Source organism: Paralichthys olivaceus, chromosome 5, assembly GCF_024713975.1.
Source record: "Paralichthys olivaceus isolate ysfri-2021 chromosome 5, ASM2471397v2, whole genome shotgun sequence".
NCBI lineage: Eukaryota > Metazoa > Chordata > Actinopteri > Pleuronectiformes > Paralichthyidae > Paralichthys > Paralichthys olivaceus.
In genome coordinates, this window is record NC_091097.1 from 637501 (window position 1) to 655392 (window position 17892).

Below are 17892 nucleotides of genomic sequence, written 5' to 3' on the forward strand. Positions count from 1 at the left end.
GCCAGACACCAGGGGGCGATCCAGAGTTTTCAAACGGAAACAAGGTCAGCAGCGTTTCCGGTCTGGACACCAGGCGTAACCGTAGCAACGGTGATGATTAGTGTGAATACCCATGAGCTGTGTGTGTGTGTGTGTGTGTGTGTGTGTGTGTGTGTGTGTGTGTTCTCTCTCTGTGAGGACCAGGTAACTCAGAGACTCACTCAGGTCTCAGGTTACAATCAGGTTTAGAGCAGGACATGTTTTATATCAATGAGTGTCCTCATTGGGATAGAAGTGTGTGTGTGTGTGTGTGTGTGTGTTCTTACCGTGTGGACACGACAGCAGCGTCCCCTTCACTCCATCCCATCATGTGTCTCAGGGACAGTCTGGACAACAGGAAGAGTCCAGGAAAAAAGACGAAGCCGGCAGAGACGAGGACAAGGGCCCACATGGCTCCTGGGTTTACCTGTGTGTGTGTGTGTGTGGATCAGCTGCTGCATTCAGAACATGTCTGCAGGAGGGGGAGGAGGAGGAGGAGCAGGAGGAGGAGGAGCATCAGGAGCAGGAGGAGGAGCAGGAGGAGGAGGAGGAGGGGCATCAGGAGGAGGAGGAGGAGGAGCAGGAGGAGGAGGAAGAGGAGGAGGAGCAGGAGGAGGAGGAAGAGGAGGAGGAGCAGGAGCCTGTTCATCCTCAGAACCATGTTTTTACTATGGTGTGAAACAGTGACACCTACAGGTAACATTCATAAACTGTGGATAAAGATGGACGACATGTTAGCTCCCAAAACTGAAGCCGAGACGTCTTCATCTCCCCCTGGTGTCTAACGGCAGTATAAACCCCTCCTCCTCCATGTTAGCAGATGGGACATTCAAACTAAAACTCGAAGATGTTTCTGTTGTTTCAGCTCGTTCTGACCTCACTGATGTTTGTTCAAGTGTTTCTCATCAGTTTGGTTTGAATATTATTAAAGTTATCGTATAAACTTTGTTATTTGATGATGTAAAAACCAGCAGGGGGCGGGACCTCGATACCACGATCACTACGTCATCTCAAGACGTTTGTATCCGACATGTTGGAGCTTAAATCCTGGAGGAAGTGGAGACGTCGTCTTTATCTACAGTCGATGTTGTTTATCATCAGCAAGTTATTTCTTTATTATTATTTTAATCCAGAGATGAAGAGAAAAGAAGCGAGTGAACACAGAGGACGAATATTATCCAGTGTCCATTTATTTATTCATCATTCACTACTTTAATTCTAAACATTTTTTTTAAGAAATTCAAGTATTTGTTGGGAACACAAGTCAAAAAAACAAACAAACCTTTTTGCTAAAACAAAGACGAAAAACATCAGTTTCATATTTATATTAATAAACACATCAAGTTTCTTTTCATAGAAGAAAACAAGTCTAATGTCTATAGATGACCAGCTGTCCGTCTCCAACGTCTAAAACTGACCCGACAGAAGCTGAGAGACTCTGAGCACACTGGTCAGCTGATCTGAGAACAGAGCGCAGGGCGGGAAAAGACCAAACCGGTCGTCTAGATTAAAAACTGCTCCTAAGCTGGAAGGATCTACGAACACAACAACAACAGAAGAAGAAAAAAATAAGGAAAAAAAAGCCCAGAGACAAAAGTTTGGTTTAATTTTTCCAGAAACGAGTCTCAAACAAACCGGATGATTAAATTCATGATCTGATCTCGAGTGTTAGCGATTCCTTCGTCCCGTCACTTTGTTTATAAACAAGAATTGATCGTCATAATATTCGATTTGTGATTTTCAGGTACTTTTCTAAAATTATTATTATTTATCTAAAATTCTGCAGATACATTTTCTCTGCTTCTGTTTCCATCAAGTTTCTTCAGAGAGACATTTTGTTTTATTCACGTCTTAATCTGCAGCTTCGTTATTAAATTATTGTAAATGTGAGTCGACTGAGAATCAACTGTAACTGATCCTATTCAATGTTATTGGACTTGTTATAAAAAATCCATGATTTCAGTATCTTTGAGCTGCAGCTTTGGTTAAAACTTCGATTCACCACATCTGAGGATCTATTTACAAGATTCTGACTAAACTACGATGAACGATACACGAGTCGTGAGATTCGTCACCTCGGATTCATCATTTCTGCACAAACATTAAGTCAGTAAAAGATAGTGGAGTGTTAAAACAGAATAAATAAATCATGATTCAAAAATCAATTAGTAAAAAAAAAAGGATCAGAATTGTTTTGTTTTTTTAAATCTGGCACCAATAACGTCACTGACGCGTTTATTTGCAGCAACATTTCAATCGTATCGTGAATCAAAAACATTCCTGCATCAAACCATCGTGAGCGAACGACTCAGTAACAGAACGTTTCTGGAAAAATTCCTCAAAACGTTCTCGACTCTGGACTCGATAAAAAGTCTAATTAGATCACAACAAACAGAAAAACTGAAAACTTCTAATAAAATCACTCGCTAAAGATGAATTAAATAAAAATTACCACAAAATGTACGTTTCCGTCTTCGACAAACTCAACCATTGCACAGCATTCAAGCCCAAACGCTCTCCGCCGATAAATATACACATGCAGATTTACAAGTCGTCTCGTGTTTTCAGAGATGTTCCTGTGGAGGAGCTGAGGTTTCAGGGTTCAACATCTGGAGACCGCAGGGGCCGACGAGGACGCGTGGGGAGGAGGCCCTCGGGAGCCCCGCCTGCTGGAGGTTCAGGGTATGTACAACAACAAAAAAAATCCAATTCAGATGAAGTTCCTCGAAACTCGCTGCAGGAACCGAGGAGCCACAGGAACTGGAGCAGGAACTAAAGGTTCCTTCACGTCTCAGCTGGTCGGAAGACAATGAACCAAAGATTTAAACAAAGAGCGGACGAGATGAACCGCTGGCGTTTCCGTGTCGACAGCGTCGGGCACCTTTGGCACGAGTCGACCCATTTGTTTAAGTTCCTGAGATCCTGAAAAGGCTCCTGGCAAAGTTCCTGCAGTCAAAGAGCCCAAACGTCCCGGGGGCCACATGGAGCCAGCTGATGGTTTCACACGTTTCCTGTTTTAACTCAATCTGACGTATTTGATCTTTTCCTTCATGACATCACTGTTGGTTTTCATGAACGTTCAGAGGCGTGAATGTGCTGCAGCTGTTTCAGTCCTAACGTTTTTCACTGGTGACGAAAACAAATCATGAAAAGTTGTCGACTGAGAAGCTTCAGCATCGAACTGCAGCCGAGTGTCACGTCTCTGAAAGTTCATTTTCAATCAGAGAAACCAAAGAGCTGGAAAAACAACAGGTCGTCGCTCTGGTGGAAATGATCTGAATCAGATAAATATTAAGGAAAATCAAAGCCCCTCAGATAACAGCGTTCTAACATCTGATCCCGTTCATCACTGATCCTCGTGGTGCGTCCTCACGCGTCACAGCTGACGACGGACACCTGAGCCTGAAACTGAACAGGAAGTGAAACGAAAACCAAAGAAAAAGAAAAACAGCAGCATTTCTCCGACAATGTCCTTCTCTCAAAACCTCACCATTCTGAGGAGCGGGGCGAGAGACGGGAGCGAGCACGAGGTAAAGAATCCAGAGGAATGGCGGCAAACACGTGATGGGAGGGGTCACTCTGTAGATATGCACAAAATCCCACATGCAGCCGCGTGCAGCCGCGTGCGGCCGCGTGCAGCCCCGCGGCCCTCAGCCTTCAGTTTGTGTTCCTCCGGGGTTTGAGGTAACCGAGGGCGAGCGGGTGGAGACTCACTCTCTTCAACAGACACTCAATAAATTAAGAAATTTACACAAAAAGAGAAATCATCTTTCTCTCCGCTGGTGGTCAGCAGGAAACGTAACGTTGGTGAGTTCACGTGTTGGTGAGTTCACGTGTTGGTGAGTTCACGTGTTGGTGAGTTCACGTGTTGGTGAGTTCACGTGTTGGTGAGTTCACGTGTTGGTGAGTTCACGTGTTGGTGAGTTCACGTGTGGGTGATTCCATAATACATGCTGAGGTGAGAAGAAACTGAAGCCAAACATCTGTAGTTTTGGCGAAACACAGTTTGAGACGATTGAAACACTGACAGACAAATTTCAAAATAAAGGTTTTCTGGAAAAGAAAACTGGGGAATGAGTTCCTGTTTCCTACGCGTGTGTGTGACACGAATAAACTCTTATTTCTCTTTGCTGAATGTGTCTCAAGAAAAACAATAAAAGAAAAATCTGGAACTGTGGTTAGAACCTGCTACATCCGTTAAATTGCATCGTTACCGCTGTGGACGCACGACGGCTCCGAGCGGAGAAAACACAGTGAGTGATGTGTTCAAATGCAGTGAAACAAAAGGTGACGGGTGGATGATGGGCGATGTCGTCCTCGTGACGAGTCGGTTCGGCTCCGATTATTCAGTTTCCTGTGTGGTTTTCAAACTGTACTGCACGGGGCTGGAATGACTTCAAAAAAAATAAAATCAAAATCAACTAAGCAACAATCTACCAAACAATTAAAATCCTTATTCCTAACGAACAGTACCGAGGTTCACGTCTCTTCCTCTTTCTTATTCCTCCGAAACATTTCAGCAGCATTTTTTAAAAATCGGAAACAGCTCGAGCGCTAAAAGAGTTCAACACTGGATTTCAAATTCAGGGAAAAAATAATGGAGGATTTTCCGGAGGTGGTTCGGCCGTTTTCTCCTCCACAAATATTTTTTTAAAAAGAGGGGGTGGAGGGTGGGGGGAGGGGACTCTTCGACGCTGCTGATGGAATCTTTTCTCAAACTGCCGTCGCCCCCGAAGCCGAAGAGGAGGACGCTCATCTCTCCTCCTTCCTGGACACCTTCGACGAGTGCCACGCTGTCGACCTGAAACAAAATGTTCAAAAGGTTTTTCCTCAGTTTTAATCTCGACCTTCCTCAGATGTTCAGATCTTCAGTTATTATCAGATCTGATGTGCCCTTTGTTTTTCACTGTTTACATGTCATGATAAATGTAGTTTATTGAGGTTAAAGGTTTTTAAATATCAGTGAATGAGTTCAAGTCCATCACAATCTGAGCTCCGCCTCTTTACCTGATGAAGGTCTTGAACGCAGCGCTCTGAGGGTTGATGCACAGCGGCACACGTTTACCCTGCTGGTGCTCCGTGATGAAGCGGTGGATTAACTCTGGTGTTTGGGAGAGAAGAAGAAGAAGAAGAAGAAGAAGAGCGTCACACACAGATGATGAAGATCTGTCGTCCTTCCGCTGCTTTTAAAAAATCCTGTGATTGTCTCAGACGAGCTGGTTTCTGTTTGTAGGATGACGTCATTATTCACCGTTCTTCACCTAATTTGATTTTGAAAGTTATTTCATATTTATCTTTAAGTTTACGGTGACACTTCACTTCTTCTGTGAACCCGAGACTTTGGCAAAAAACATTTCAAGTATCAAAACGTGTCACCCACGTTTTTAAATGTGAATTTTCAGGAGCTTTGTTCCCGACACGAGAACCAGGATGAATAACGTGTTTGGATAAGATCAGGTTCAAACTGATGAAGATTTGATTCTGTTAAACGACTTCCTCTGACCAGAGACGACATACAGATGTGAATTCACATGAATCATCTGAACAGACTTGTTCATCACACGACCCCGACTTGATTTCTCACGGTCTGGTCACTGTGTTGCCATGGAAACAGCCTTATAATGATGACGACAACAGCAGGAGTAACAAGTCAGTCGTACCTTTTCCCTGCCACACCGACAGCAGACTGTTCTCGTAGCTGTGGCTGAACGGCCGCTCTGCGACCGGCTCGAAGTCTCGGGTGTAAACTCGTCCGCTGGGAACCGAGTAGCAGCACTGACACATGCAGGTGTGGTAACGCAGACGCCCTTCGTCCAGGTACGGGTGGGAGAGGGCGTCGCTGCCGGAAATCCTTTTAGCCTGGAGAGGAAGACAATCGAGAGGTTTGAGCTGATGAACCGAAAACTGATCCAGAAACTGTTTCAGCGGGTTCGCTCCGTGTTTTTACTGGATCCAGTCGCACAGCGTCGTGTGAACTCACCGGATCAAAGACCAACATGCGACAGAGCAGGTGCACGGCCTCGTGCGTGGCTCCGTCAGACAGCATGTAGAGCACCGACAGCGACGGCTGAGGAGGAAAATGAAGCTGCTTTATCAATGTTTTAAGAATCTGTTGTGATTCTGGAACTCTTCTGTTTTTCACTTTAAATATTTTCTTATTTTTCTTTGCAGTGTTGAGCAAAGTATTTTCCTGTGAGGCGTGAAAGAGACTGAGGTCAAAGATCTGTTGTTTGAACAGGATGTTATGTGTTTTATGTTTTTGGATAAGAACAACACGTCGACGCGTCGTCTCGGAAGATGAAACTTGTCTGACAACAGAACCTGGTTTGTTTGTTTGAGCGAGCGGATCGTCACGTACCGGTTTGTGCGGCCCCCTCAAGATGTGAGCTCTGGCTCCTTCACAGGCTGACGCCAGGGCCGACAGAGGGGGGGTCCCCAGCAGGTCGGTGATCAGGTCCAGCTGGTGAGAAGAGAAGCGAGGACGTCAGACCGAACTGACCACAGATCAGCTGTCTGAATAAAACCTAAACCTGCTCTCACCTGCTGAATCGGGCTCTGAGCCTGGAAGAGGATACGTCGTCCCAGCAGCTCTGCGAAGATGCAGCCCACCGACCAGACGTCGATGGCCGAGCCATAGTGTCGGCAGCCCATCAGCACCTCGGGGGCTCGGTAGTACTGAGTCACCACCTCCTGTGTCATGTGACGCGACGGGTCAGGCTCCTCCACACGAGCTAACCCGAAATCACAAATCTAACCAGAGACAAAATGAATTATGATACTCAGACTACAACTCCCATCATCCCACACTGCTTCACCACCACATCAAGAACATCCTGTGGTAAAGTGACATTAATAGATTTAAATATTATCACGATGAACGAGAAGATGTTTTTTTTTATTTTATCTCAAGAAAAACATTTGGACATTGGTCAGTTTTTAAGTTGGGAAGTAAAATGAAACTTAATAATCTTTCATTCTCATTTTGATGTTTTTTGAAGATTAAACTTAAACTTTTAAAAGCAGAGAGAAATCTGAGGTTCACCTTGAGCAGACAGTTGCTGTTGACCAGCAGGTTTCCAGGTTTGATGTCTCTGTGCAGGATCCCAGCAGAGTGCAGATACTTCAAACCTGAACAAACGACAACCGTCAAATCTCTGTCGTCTCTCCTGCTCGCTCACGTCCCAGAAAGCTTCGTCCACACTGATACGTTTGTTTAAAAACTAAATCCACCTCCGTGTTCGAGCTCCTGTCAGTGACTGTTCCGGCTCATCGTCACTCTTACTTTCCACCATCGCTGTTCCTCGTAGTATTTTCTGTAACTAAGCAACCAATCAGAGTAGAAACTCCACTTCCTGTTTGCACCACATGACCAGTGTACTTGGTCATGTGACATGGTTTTTTGTAGATTATTTCTTATACAAAGCTGAAATGCTCAAGTGAACGGAGGTGGGTTTAGTTTGGAGTTAGAAGAAGGGATGTTGTTCTTCTTCTTCACTGTGCAGGTGTGTCGTCTGTGTGACACAGCCGACAGGGCTACAGGCCGAGTAAAGACACGAGCTGCTCACCTCGGAGGATCTGGTAGAGGAAGACCTTGATGTGGTCGGTGGTGAGAGGCTGAGGAGACACGATCACTTTGTGAAGGTCGCTCTGCATCAGCTCTGTTATCACGTAGCTGCGGGGGGGGAACAGTCAAGGAACATAAAAAGATGACACACAGGCTGACCTCCACCCACACGAGCACGACGCATCTCCGAACATGAGGCTCGGTCTGACTCAGGAGAGAGGACGCGGTTTCTTAACCACAAGAATCATAGAAACAGGTTTACCGTCAACTATTCACATGAAATATTCACCAGTGGTCGAGCTGACGTCTGCAGAGAGGAGCTGCATTTAGAGACGAGAAGCTAAATTAAGTGAATAAAATGAGGACATAAGAGACGACCGATGAAGAGAAACTGGGACAGACAGTGAGGACGTAAATGTTTGTAATGAGTGAGGAGATACGCCGTCAATACGCGTCTGTTCATGTGCTAACATTAATCAAAGGGCATCCTGACTTCTGATTGGATGTGTGATTAGGACAAGGATACATTTCCTCGAAGCAGTCGATCTGCGGAGGCTGCAGAATATCCAGAGCCGACAGAACCTGTTTGAAAACAGAAAAGGACAAACACAAAAAAACATGGGGTCATTTTTTCCAAAATCATCTCATCAAAAAACGCCACGTGTCCCCTTCGCCCTGTTCTTACGTTGTCGTGTTTGAAGAAGCACAACATCCGCAGCTCTCTGAAGACCCTCTTACAGGACACCAGGTTCTGGAAGACGTTGGGCATCTTCTTCAGAGCCACTTTCCGACCGTCCCGGGGATCGGTCACCGACCTGCAGGACATCAAGAATCACAGGTGGAGATTAGTCGCACGTTCGTGTCAAGTAAAGTTTCTGAAGACGAGCTCCTGTAGAACATCTGACAGAACTTCACTCTGCAGCTGGTTCATATGAATCATTTCAAGTATTTGTAAAACATTAATTCGTTCCAGCGTCTTGTGATGATTTAACACTTTGCTCCACTGGATGTTTTTGGATTCTTTATTAAACTTCTGGATGTTTTCACTGTTTTCTGCTGTTAGCAGTGAAGGATCATAAAGATGATCAGTGGTCACAGTCCTGAGACAAAACATGGTGGATCGTGTCCGTCCTGGGAGGAGAATCCTTCACATGTGTTTCTTTTCTGTAGTTTTACTCTCGAGGGTTAAGAACAGAGGACGTCGCACCTTGTTCAGCTTTATGAGACGATCTGTGTTTGGTGACAGTAACATCATGGATGGATCGTATAAAGAGTTGAATGAATGAACTCCTGTGGTGACCGTGCAGATTGTTACCTCATCAACTACTTTATGCTTCCACCCTGTTAGTTTGTCTGTTGGCAGGATTACACAAAGGTTTCCTGTAAACTGAAGGAACACGAAGAAGAACTCTTCACATTGAATCCAAACATGGATCTGAACAACATGGGAGAACCAGTTTGATCAGTTTCTACAGTGAGCAGAGAATAACTCATGGATCCGATGGAATCCTTTACTGATATTTAAGAGTCGTTTGGTTTAAGTGGAGACTTGATGGAGGTTTGAGCTCTGACGTCTACTTCTGGAAAGTTTTACCGATGATTTATTTCACCGAGGAACAATAATATAGTTTTAATAAAACACAGAGCACCTTGTTCATCGTGTGTGTGTGTGTGTGTTGAGGACATGTCATGGCCCTCACGCATGTTTTCTTACCACACGACACCAAATGCGCCATAACCGATGGGGCGGTCGGGCTCCATCTCTGCGGGGCTGGGCACCTCGCTGGCCGGGTTGCTGTAGGGCTGAGGCACCGCCGCTCCGCCGCCGGCGCTTCCTCCGAGAGCAGTGGGGTGACGAGGGGTCCCGGCCGGGGCGGTGGGTCCGGTCAGGCACGGCGTGGCGCTGAGGCCCGTGGATGGGGCCCCGCAGGAGGAGTTCACACAGAAATACTTGTGGCCCAGCTCAGAGCCCGGAAACAGGTCCCCGCACACGGTCTGCCGACCCGCACCGTGAAACGCCATCCTCCGCTCCCACCGAAACAGTCCACTTCGTCTGGGCGGCACCAAGCTGCTGCTGCGCGGCTACGCTCGGAGGAAACGCGGCCCTTCAGTCAGCATGACCCGGTACCATCCTGTGAGAGGACACGACGAGTTAACACCGGGGAAGTTCACAGCTGAGCCCGGTGCCGAGACGGACACGAGTGGGACCGGCGGCTGCAGCCGGACCGGGGCTCCACTGTCCGGGACAAACACGTTAAAAGACCCCGACCACCCCCCAGATCCGTCCACTGTGACCCGGGCTGAGTTACCTCAGCTCACCTGGTTAGTTAGCGGAGCTGCTCGTTAACTCGAACAGCGGCTAACCACCGTCAGCTCCACAATACCGAGAGAAGCAGACACTAAACCCGCCGGAGAGCTCGGACAGCCCGGCTGCAGAGAACCAGAGCCCCGAGGAGAAGACGTCACGGGGGCTAAATGTTGAGATTGTTCTTATTCAGGAAACTCGGGTTAGCTCGCTGCTAACCAGCTGTTCCAGCTAACGGGTTACCGCTGACCCACATACACACAGGCGCTGTTCACGGTGACCCACATCCTCCACGCCGAACCCCCGAGCACACGTTCGTGTCAAACACTTACAAACCCACGCAGATCCACCAGCGACGGTTCCGAAGGGAAGCAGCCCGAAATGAGACGCCCGTCGCCGGAGCTCCTGCCCCCGGCTCCTGGAGCTAACCGGATCGTTAGCTAGCAGCTAGCTGGCCATCGCGTCGCTAACCCGCCGCAGCAGCGTCACACAAAGACGGTGACCGGAGGTGGAATGGACGGGTCGTCCACCGGGTCCGTTTAAATTCGACGTTAATCCAGAGGAGGCGGATTTGCGGCGGCTCTTCCAGCAGCAGGCGGCTGCAGCTAGCGGGTTAGCCGGTGGAGGAGGAGCTGCTGAGCCGGGTGGGGGAGGGTCGAGGCTCCGCTGTAAACAAAGCTAACTGTCGCTAGCTGCTGCTGCTGCGGCCCCCAGGAGCCACGAGCTCCGCTGCTCCAGCCCAGAGAGACAGAGGGGCCCCGGGCCCCGACTTCATTTAACCACCCCGAGAGTTTTCAGCAGGGCAGGATTATACCCGGGCCCCCAGGGGCCCCACAGCCCCAGGGGCCCCCTCTGATTAGTTTTCCCTCAGTTACTCTGAGAAGCTTCAGGCTGGAGCTGCACACGAGCATTTCAATGAATCACAGTCTGAAGCTCAGGGAGAGGAACATGAAGATGTTCAGAGAACAGAGAGGATTCAATCCTTCATGAGCAACAATCAGCTGGAACTCTAAATGACATTCACGTGTTTCATGAGGATTCACATACATGTCGATAAGAAACTAATGGTCACCAATAGTGGTGGTATTCAGGTTGTACTGTTTATATTCTTTAATTTAAATCCTAACTTATTACTTTTATTCACCTCTATTGTTTGAAAGTCCTCTTGCAACTCTACAGTTTCCCCCATCGTGGGACTAATATAGGATCAACTTGATATAAAGGGTTACCATCGTTCTGAGCTGGACTCCTGATGCGGAGCTGGACCAGTTTGAGATCTGGTTTTAAGTCGGAAAGCAGGAACCTGTGAATTTATCAGGATTAATCAATAAGTCAGTTCTGTCATCAGTTAATGAGCCAATCACTTCAGCTGTAGAGAGACGACATGTAGAGGTGGTTGTTTCTTATTACTTTGAATTCATTATCAGTGTGGTGGCTGCTCACTTCTAATTTATCCACAAAGAACAAAAGCACTGTTATCATGAAGAAGTGTAAGAGACAAAGAAGAGCGATGGAGGACGGATCCTTCTCCTCCAGGACGGAGAGAAATCTCAGGTTTTCAATGTAAATCTTTTAATCTGAAAAGTAACTAGATACTGAAGCTGTTGCTCAGTTACTGTGAATGTAACAGAGTGAACGTTTAAAATACTTCAAAGTTAAGTTCTGCTTCACGTCTCTGGTTACTTTCCACGGACATGGATAAAGTGCACAAACACTCAGACACCCATGAAGATCATTTCATTGTAAATCCACACATGCATTTTACTGCCTTTGACTACAGGAGTAAGGAGGCGCTATGCACTATGCATCAAATACAATCAATATGCACGGCCACGGAAAACGTGTCACCAAGGTAGCTACAAATAACATGTTACTTAACCTGTTCAAGAATTACAAATCAGCATAGGAACAAAGATCATATGAAGCAGAGGTTACACACATTCAGTGTTCATGAGGATTATTCACAAACGTCGAGGAGTTCGCCTTCATCGGCTCTAGAAAAGTGTTTGTGCACGACGTCGCTCCTGAAACTCGCTGCTCTGGCGAACTGGAGACGTTTTTAGTAATAAATTAGAGGAGAAGTCAAGTTGTGGAGGTGTTAAGGTCGATTCCCTCATCACAACCAAACACTGATTTCATGGAATATAAAAAATGTAAAAACAGCAAACAACTTTACAAAAGCATGACGGGCTGCGCAGGTAAAAACCAAAACGATGACATGATGACGAATAGAAATAGTAAACAGCGAAGCAAAGTGAACAAAAATACACATTTCTCCTCGTTTTGTCCTCTGATCCACGATCTGTTCTCGTCTGGGTTCAGGATCTGATGTCTGCAGTTCAGTAGCACGTGTTGGAGGCAGGACGATGGAACACGACTGAGCTGTCGCGTCTCGATGAAACCGGCGTGAGTCGTCCCCCGTTGGTCAGTGGACGAACAATCTGCAATGAGGAAATAAAAAGTTCTATTTTCTGTGTGAGTGACACAGAAAATAGAACTAAGCTAAATAACTACATCCCCCTGGTGGCTGACTGCAGTATAGCTCAGAAACCCTGCGTCCTCCATGTTAGCAGATGGGACATTGTTCAAAGTCAAAACTCAAAGTAGACGTTAAATAAAAGTTTGTCGTTGAATGTTTCTCACCTGGTTCGGTGGCTGCAGTTCCAGTTCTCTCCTCTATGTGTCCTCATTTCCCTGCCTCCATCCATCCCACCCCCAGCTCCCCCCCCACCCCCCCAGCCCTCGCAGCGTGCTAGCTGTGAGGCTGAGGGGCGATACTGGAGCAGTCAGTTACCAGCAGTCCCACTGTGCTCGCAGCACTGGTCACAGTGACCGCCACACTGGTGGTGCCCACGGGGCCCGAGCTGGTCGGGTCAGTGCCGTGGTCGCCCTGGTTGGCGTGAGTGCCCATGTGACCCTGGAGTTGCGTGGTGGTCTTGCACTGCACGCCGCACAGCTGGCAGAGCAGCACCCCGCCGGCCCCCGTCCCACCGAACCCCCCCCGCGCCCCGCCGCTCTCCTTCCACTCCTGACCGTGGTGCTTCTGAGCGTGGACACGCAGGTAGGTGAGGGTGGTGAAGCCTGGAACACACACACACACACACACACACACACACACACACACACACACACACAGTGTTTTTTAGATCCCAGATCTTTATCGTACATTTTTTGGTGAATTTATGATTTTTCTCATTTTGGGGTCGATTAAAGATTTATTTTGAAAATCCACCAGCAACTCGTCATGCCTTCCAGCTTGGTCACATGACTCAACAGTGGTTAAATAAACTGTGATCCGGACGGTGAGAACGGAGACTCACTGCGGTTGCACAGGTGACAGGCGTGATGCTGCGACTGGTTGTGGACCCTCATGTGGTCGGTGATGTAGGCGGCCGACAGCAGCTTCCCACAGATGTGACACGGCACCTTCTCCTCGTGACGGATCAGATGAGCCCGGAGACGATCCCGCGTAGCAAACGCTGATGTGCACGTCTGTGGGAAACAAAGAGACACCTGCATGGTTATGCACACGCACACACACACACACACACACTGAAGAGTGGTGACAATGTTACCGTGCACTTGAAGGGTCTCTCTGTGGAGTGAACCTGTCGAACGTGACTGTTGAGGTGGTCCGGTCTGAAAACACACAAAACAACAACAACACAAAGAGTCATTAACAACAAGGCTTCATGTCCAGTCACAGTTTTACCACCTGTTGTAATTCATGTTCATTTAACAGCCTGTGAATCAGCTTCTCGTTCCAAATCCTGAGAATCTGACACATTCAGTCGTGACGGGTTTGTTTTAAATTGATTTTTATTGGAAGTCAATCATCAGAGCATCTTTGTTTCAACACTCATCACCATGGTTACGTCTGACAGTTTTCCAGCCTTGTGTGAACGCTGCTGATCTCCTTTTAGTTTTAAAAGTATTGTTTATCTTTTGTAACAATTAAGTCTTCAAAATTAAACTTATAACCCTTTAAAACTTTATCACCACATCCTTCACTTTGGGAAGCACAGGTGTGAAACACAGTTTTACCTGGAGAAGGCCTTGGCGCAGTGTGGACAGATGTAAGGTTTCTCCACGCCACCTTGATGCGAGCGCACGTGATAACTCATGCGGTCTTTCCTCTTGAAGCGCTGCTGGCAGATGGGGCAGGAGTAGGGTTTCTCGTCAGAGTGCGACAGGCGGTGACGGTTCAGGTGGTAGACGTCTCTGAAGGCCTTTCCACAGGCCTCGCACGCGTGGTTCTTCCTCACCTGGTTGGTGCTGGGATTGGGATTAGGATTCTGTGGATGAGACGCAGAGACACGACACGGCTGCTTCATGAGATGATTGAGAGAAGACAGATCGAAGTAAAACTAGTTTAACTAAACTGCATGATAACAAATGTGTCTGAACAGGGTTTCTGCAGGTTTCAACTTCAATTTTAGACCTTTGAAGAACATAATGATCGGATCTTAGGAATATTTAATAAACGTATTTTAGAGTGAGTATCTAATGTGAGAACCTTTTTATGTCCTAAAGTTCAAATGATTATTAGACGTTTTAAGACTCCACAGAAACCCTGTTCAACATATTTGAAGCTGTTTGCAATAAGATTTTTCTGTTTTTAGATAAAAAACTTTAACAAATCATCTGAATTAAACCTGATGAAGAAGAGGGATCGGTACTGAGCATGATGTCACCAAAACAAGTCTGTCGTCAAATTTTAAGGGAAGGAGGAGGAGGGCAGACGTGGTGGCGGCAACAAGTCCAAGAAAACAACACACACCAGGAGTGTGTGTGTGTGTGTGTGTGTGTGTGTGTGTGTGAGAATCACTCAGATGATCTAAAACGGATCATTGGGGAGAACCAGAACATTAACAACAAGTGAACTCAGAGCAGGAACGTGACAGTATGTTAACGACAGGAGGGGCGGGGCCAAAACGAGGGCAGGAAATTGAATAGTGAATTAATAAATAGATGAATTGTCCAGTCGCTGCCCTGCAGACGTGTTGGACTCAGACGGGATCTTTCCCCAGCGAACCCACCTGCTCCATGGACCCGACAACGACAACAGCTGCCTGGATGGGTTGTGGCGGTGCTGCCATGGTTACGGTTGCTGGGGCGATGGACACAGAGACAGGCTGGCTCTCCTGGTTGGCGTGAAGACCGGGCTGGGGGATGGTGTCCGCACCGGTGGCTGCGGCGGGGGGAGGAGGCGGCTGCAGGGGCAGGGTGAGCTGAAGGAGGGAGAGCGGAACCGTCTGCTTCTCCACCCTCCCTCCCCCCTTCCCCCCGTCCTCCTTCTCACGGGCGGGGCGGTCCTTCATCCTGATGCCCGTGTGCACCGACTGGTGGCGCCGCAGGTTGTAGCTGTTCTTGAACTCCTTGTTGCAGGTGGCGCAGATGTGCGCCGGGCGGCTCGGCTTGACGAGCGGTTTGACTGACAGACACAGCAGAGCGTCAGAACATCACACACGGGTCGATACTGGAATCATGAGTCCACTCAAACTTATTTTACACCTTCAAACTAAAAGCCTGATCAATAACAGCAGCCTGACGTTATCGACCAGTATTGGAGATCTAAAATAAAAACACTCATTTATGGTTTTAAAGCATTTTCCTGTTTCACTCTTGATTTGAAAAATTATAAACCGTGTTTTTGTTCATTTCATATTATTATTATTATCTATTATCTGCCAAAAACCGCAAGTTAGTAAATCCATGTGTATTTTTTAACTCTTTCTTTCAGTGGGGTTAAGATGTGTTCCGTGTTCAGTCCCATCTTCTACGGTTCAGTCGGTGATGAGTTGACTGACATGAAGAAATATAATCAGTCCTCATTTCTGCGTCTTGAGGAACATTTGTCTTTTCTCTGATATGAATCACTGTAATATTTATATTTTGGGATTGTCTGAGTTTTATGTTGAACAATATAAGACACGAAGACGTGGATTTAACCCAGTGAAATGTTTGTTTGTTTCATCGACTGAACAATTAATCAAGTGATTGAGAAAAATATTACAAAACTGTCAGTTTGATAAATAATGAAAATAAACTAGTTGGGACCGTGGTTGCTCCCAACTCGTCTCTCTCCTCATGTTTCCAAAAGACCTCCATATCAGTCTGACTGAACAAACTGTGAGAAGTGTATTGATCTCTTCCTAAACAGCACTGAGCTGTAAACAAGTCAGCATCACCCCCCCCCCCCTCGGCCTCTCACCAGGTAGCGGCTCCTCGCTCAGGGCGGCGGTGTCCACGGTGGACGGCGGCGTCACGATGTGTTCAGCGGGACTCTGAGCCGAGCCCGTCAGCTCGGGCAGCAGCTCCGACTGAAGAGGCGTCTCAGGTTGGCTCTGTGTCGATGGCGTCTACACAACAACACAACACAACAACACACAGTTCATCACATTCTGCTTAATGAGTTTTTTTCTGAAGAGCTTCTCATCATGTCCAGTGATAAATTGTGGAAGAGCTGAGGTGTGTTTTCATTTACTCTGGAAGGTGGAGAGGTTTTTACTCTATTCATCGTCCGCTCATATCTAGATTCATGGTTGTGATCTGGTTTATGACCTGAAGGTTTACTGGGCGTCTCTAATGAGCTGACATCAGTTTGATATCAACGTCTTAAGAATCAATATCGATCACAATCGTTGTGTTTGAGAATTAGAACTAAAATAAAACTCAGGTTTGTAATTCTCCATTCTTTGTTCTTTAATATTTAAATGAAGACTTTCTTGTAATTATATGACATTTAATACTGATGTGACCATGTTCTTGGAACATTACGACTCTGCTCTTTAAACAATACAACTTGATTAATATTCAATAATAATAATACTTAAATAATTATCCTTGAACATCGTGTTTCATCAGCCTCTGGTTGTTCAGGACTCGATGACATGTTGAAATGTTATTTCAGAAGATTTAATTAAAAATCTTTTATTTTATATCAGAGAACAGGTGGGGGGGTCACATGTGACGTCACCTGGAGGAAAGTGAACCAAAGGTCATCTCCCCCATGACCCCTTTGTGACCCCCATCACCTGCCCCCCCCCCCCCCCCGATGGAGCCATGATGGATGCACTCACCTGAAAGAGGAAGTTGCTCCAGGACGTGTCCATCCTGCAGGAGAGCAGCTCCCCGGGCAGGGAGCTCACAGGGGGCGGGAGGAGAAGCTCCGTCCACGGGGGAGAGAACAGGAGCCGCGGCCTGTCTCCGCTTAATGAGCCTTAGCTCCAGCTAATTACCACTGATGACTGATTGTCTAAATGACTGGAGGCTTCTGTGCAGATGTTGGCCTCATGCTTTAATGGTTGAAGTAACTGATGACATGCAGCACATGAGCTGCTGAATAAAGAAGATGGAGGAAACCAGCTGCTCGTTCCTTTATTTGGCCAAAGCTCCGAAAAGGCCGCGGCTGTCGCGGTCCAGGCCTCGGCGTTGCGTACAGCTCGTCCCCGAGCTACAGCGCTGCTGGTCGGCCGCGGTCCGTGGCTCCGCCTCGGTGTTTGAATCGACAGGATGACATCTTTCTCTTTTTTTCGGGCCCTCGCCCTCCCTCCTCGTCCTTTTCTTTTTTTATCCCTTCTTCACCCCCTCTGTCCCTCTGCGCTTTAAAGGGAAAGTATGGGCTGATGGCTCCCTCCTCTCCGGCTCGACCCGTCTCCTCCTCCCCGCTCGTCGCGTCCCTCTCGCCCCCGCCGCCGCCGCCTCTGCTCGGTAGGCCGACAGATAATGAAACCCGACATTTACTGAACCATCCCGGACGTTATTTCCTCCCAACTCGGCTTCCGCGGAGCAGCTCACCGGTGCCTCGGTGGGAACACTCCCCGGTCACCCGGAGCGTGAGGGCCGGACGCAGCAAACTGTCCCCGCCGCTAAGATGGTGTCGAGTTCGGCTGAAACGAGTTTTTATCCCCGAACATCTTAAAGGTAACGATGCGCAAGTGCAACAGCTGGATGTGTTCCCCGAGCCGCCCGCACCAAACCCCGTTCACAAAACAGCACATTT

At 47.4% G+C, this 17892-nt stretch overlaps 3 protein-coding genes across 4 annotated transcripts in view; all 3 read right to left on the reverse strand.

Moving 5' to 3' along the window:
• Positions 1-465, reverse strand: part of LOC138407835 (ceramide synthase-like) — a 5217-nt gene extending 4752 nt beyond the window's left edge. The window contains exon 1 of the mRNA XM_069525537.1: positions 306-465. Within this exon, the coding sequence (XP_069381638.1) occupies positions 306-430 (125 nt within the window). The 5' untranslated portion in view covers positions 431-465. The remainder of the gene's footprint in view (positions 1-305) is intronic.
• Positions 466-4398: 3933 nt separating this feature from the next.
• Positions 4399-10359, reverse strand: nlk1 (nemo-like kinase, type 1). Its single transcript, XM_069525557.1, has 12 exons — positions 10220-10359; positions 9297-9714; positions 8268-8397; positions 8109-8164; positions 7584-7690; positions 7061-7146; positions 6559-6768; positions 6377-6478; positions 5999-6085; positions 5679-5877; positions 5026-5119; positions 4399-4819 (listed from the first exon to the last, which is right to left on the reverse strand). Exons 2-12 carry the CDS (start codon positions 9602-9604, stop codon positions 4771-4773), a joined length of 1428 nt encoding a protein of 475 aa, XP_069381658.1. The 5' UTR covers positions 9605-9714; positions 10220-10359; the 3' UTR covers positions 4399-4770.
• Positions 10360-11437: 1078 nt separating this feature from the next.
• LOC109645212 (myc-associated zinc finger protein) lies at positions 11438-17824 on the reverse strand. Of its 2 annotated transcripts, none has more exons than XM_020110763.2 (8): positions 16970-17824; positions 16102-16249; positions 14927-15321; positions 13932-14182; positions 13463-13526; positions 13208-13379; positions 12531-12968; positions 11438-12328 (listed from the first exon to the last, which is right to left on the reverse strand). In XM_020110763.2, exons 1-7 carry the CDS (start codon positions 17000-17002, stop codon positions 12640-12642), a joined length of 1392 nt encoding a protein of 463 aa, XP_019966322.1. In that variant the 5' UTR covers positions 17003-17824; the 3' UTR covers positions 11438-12328; positions 12531-12639. The 2 variants fall into 2 exon arrangements, with proteins under 2 accessions (XP_019966322.1, XP_069381659.1); XM_069525558.1 differs by having other exon boundaries at positions 11438-12358; positions 16970-17818.
• Positions 17825-17892: the final 68 nt, after the last annotated feature.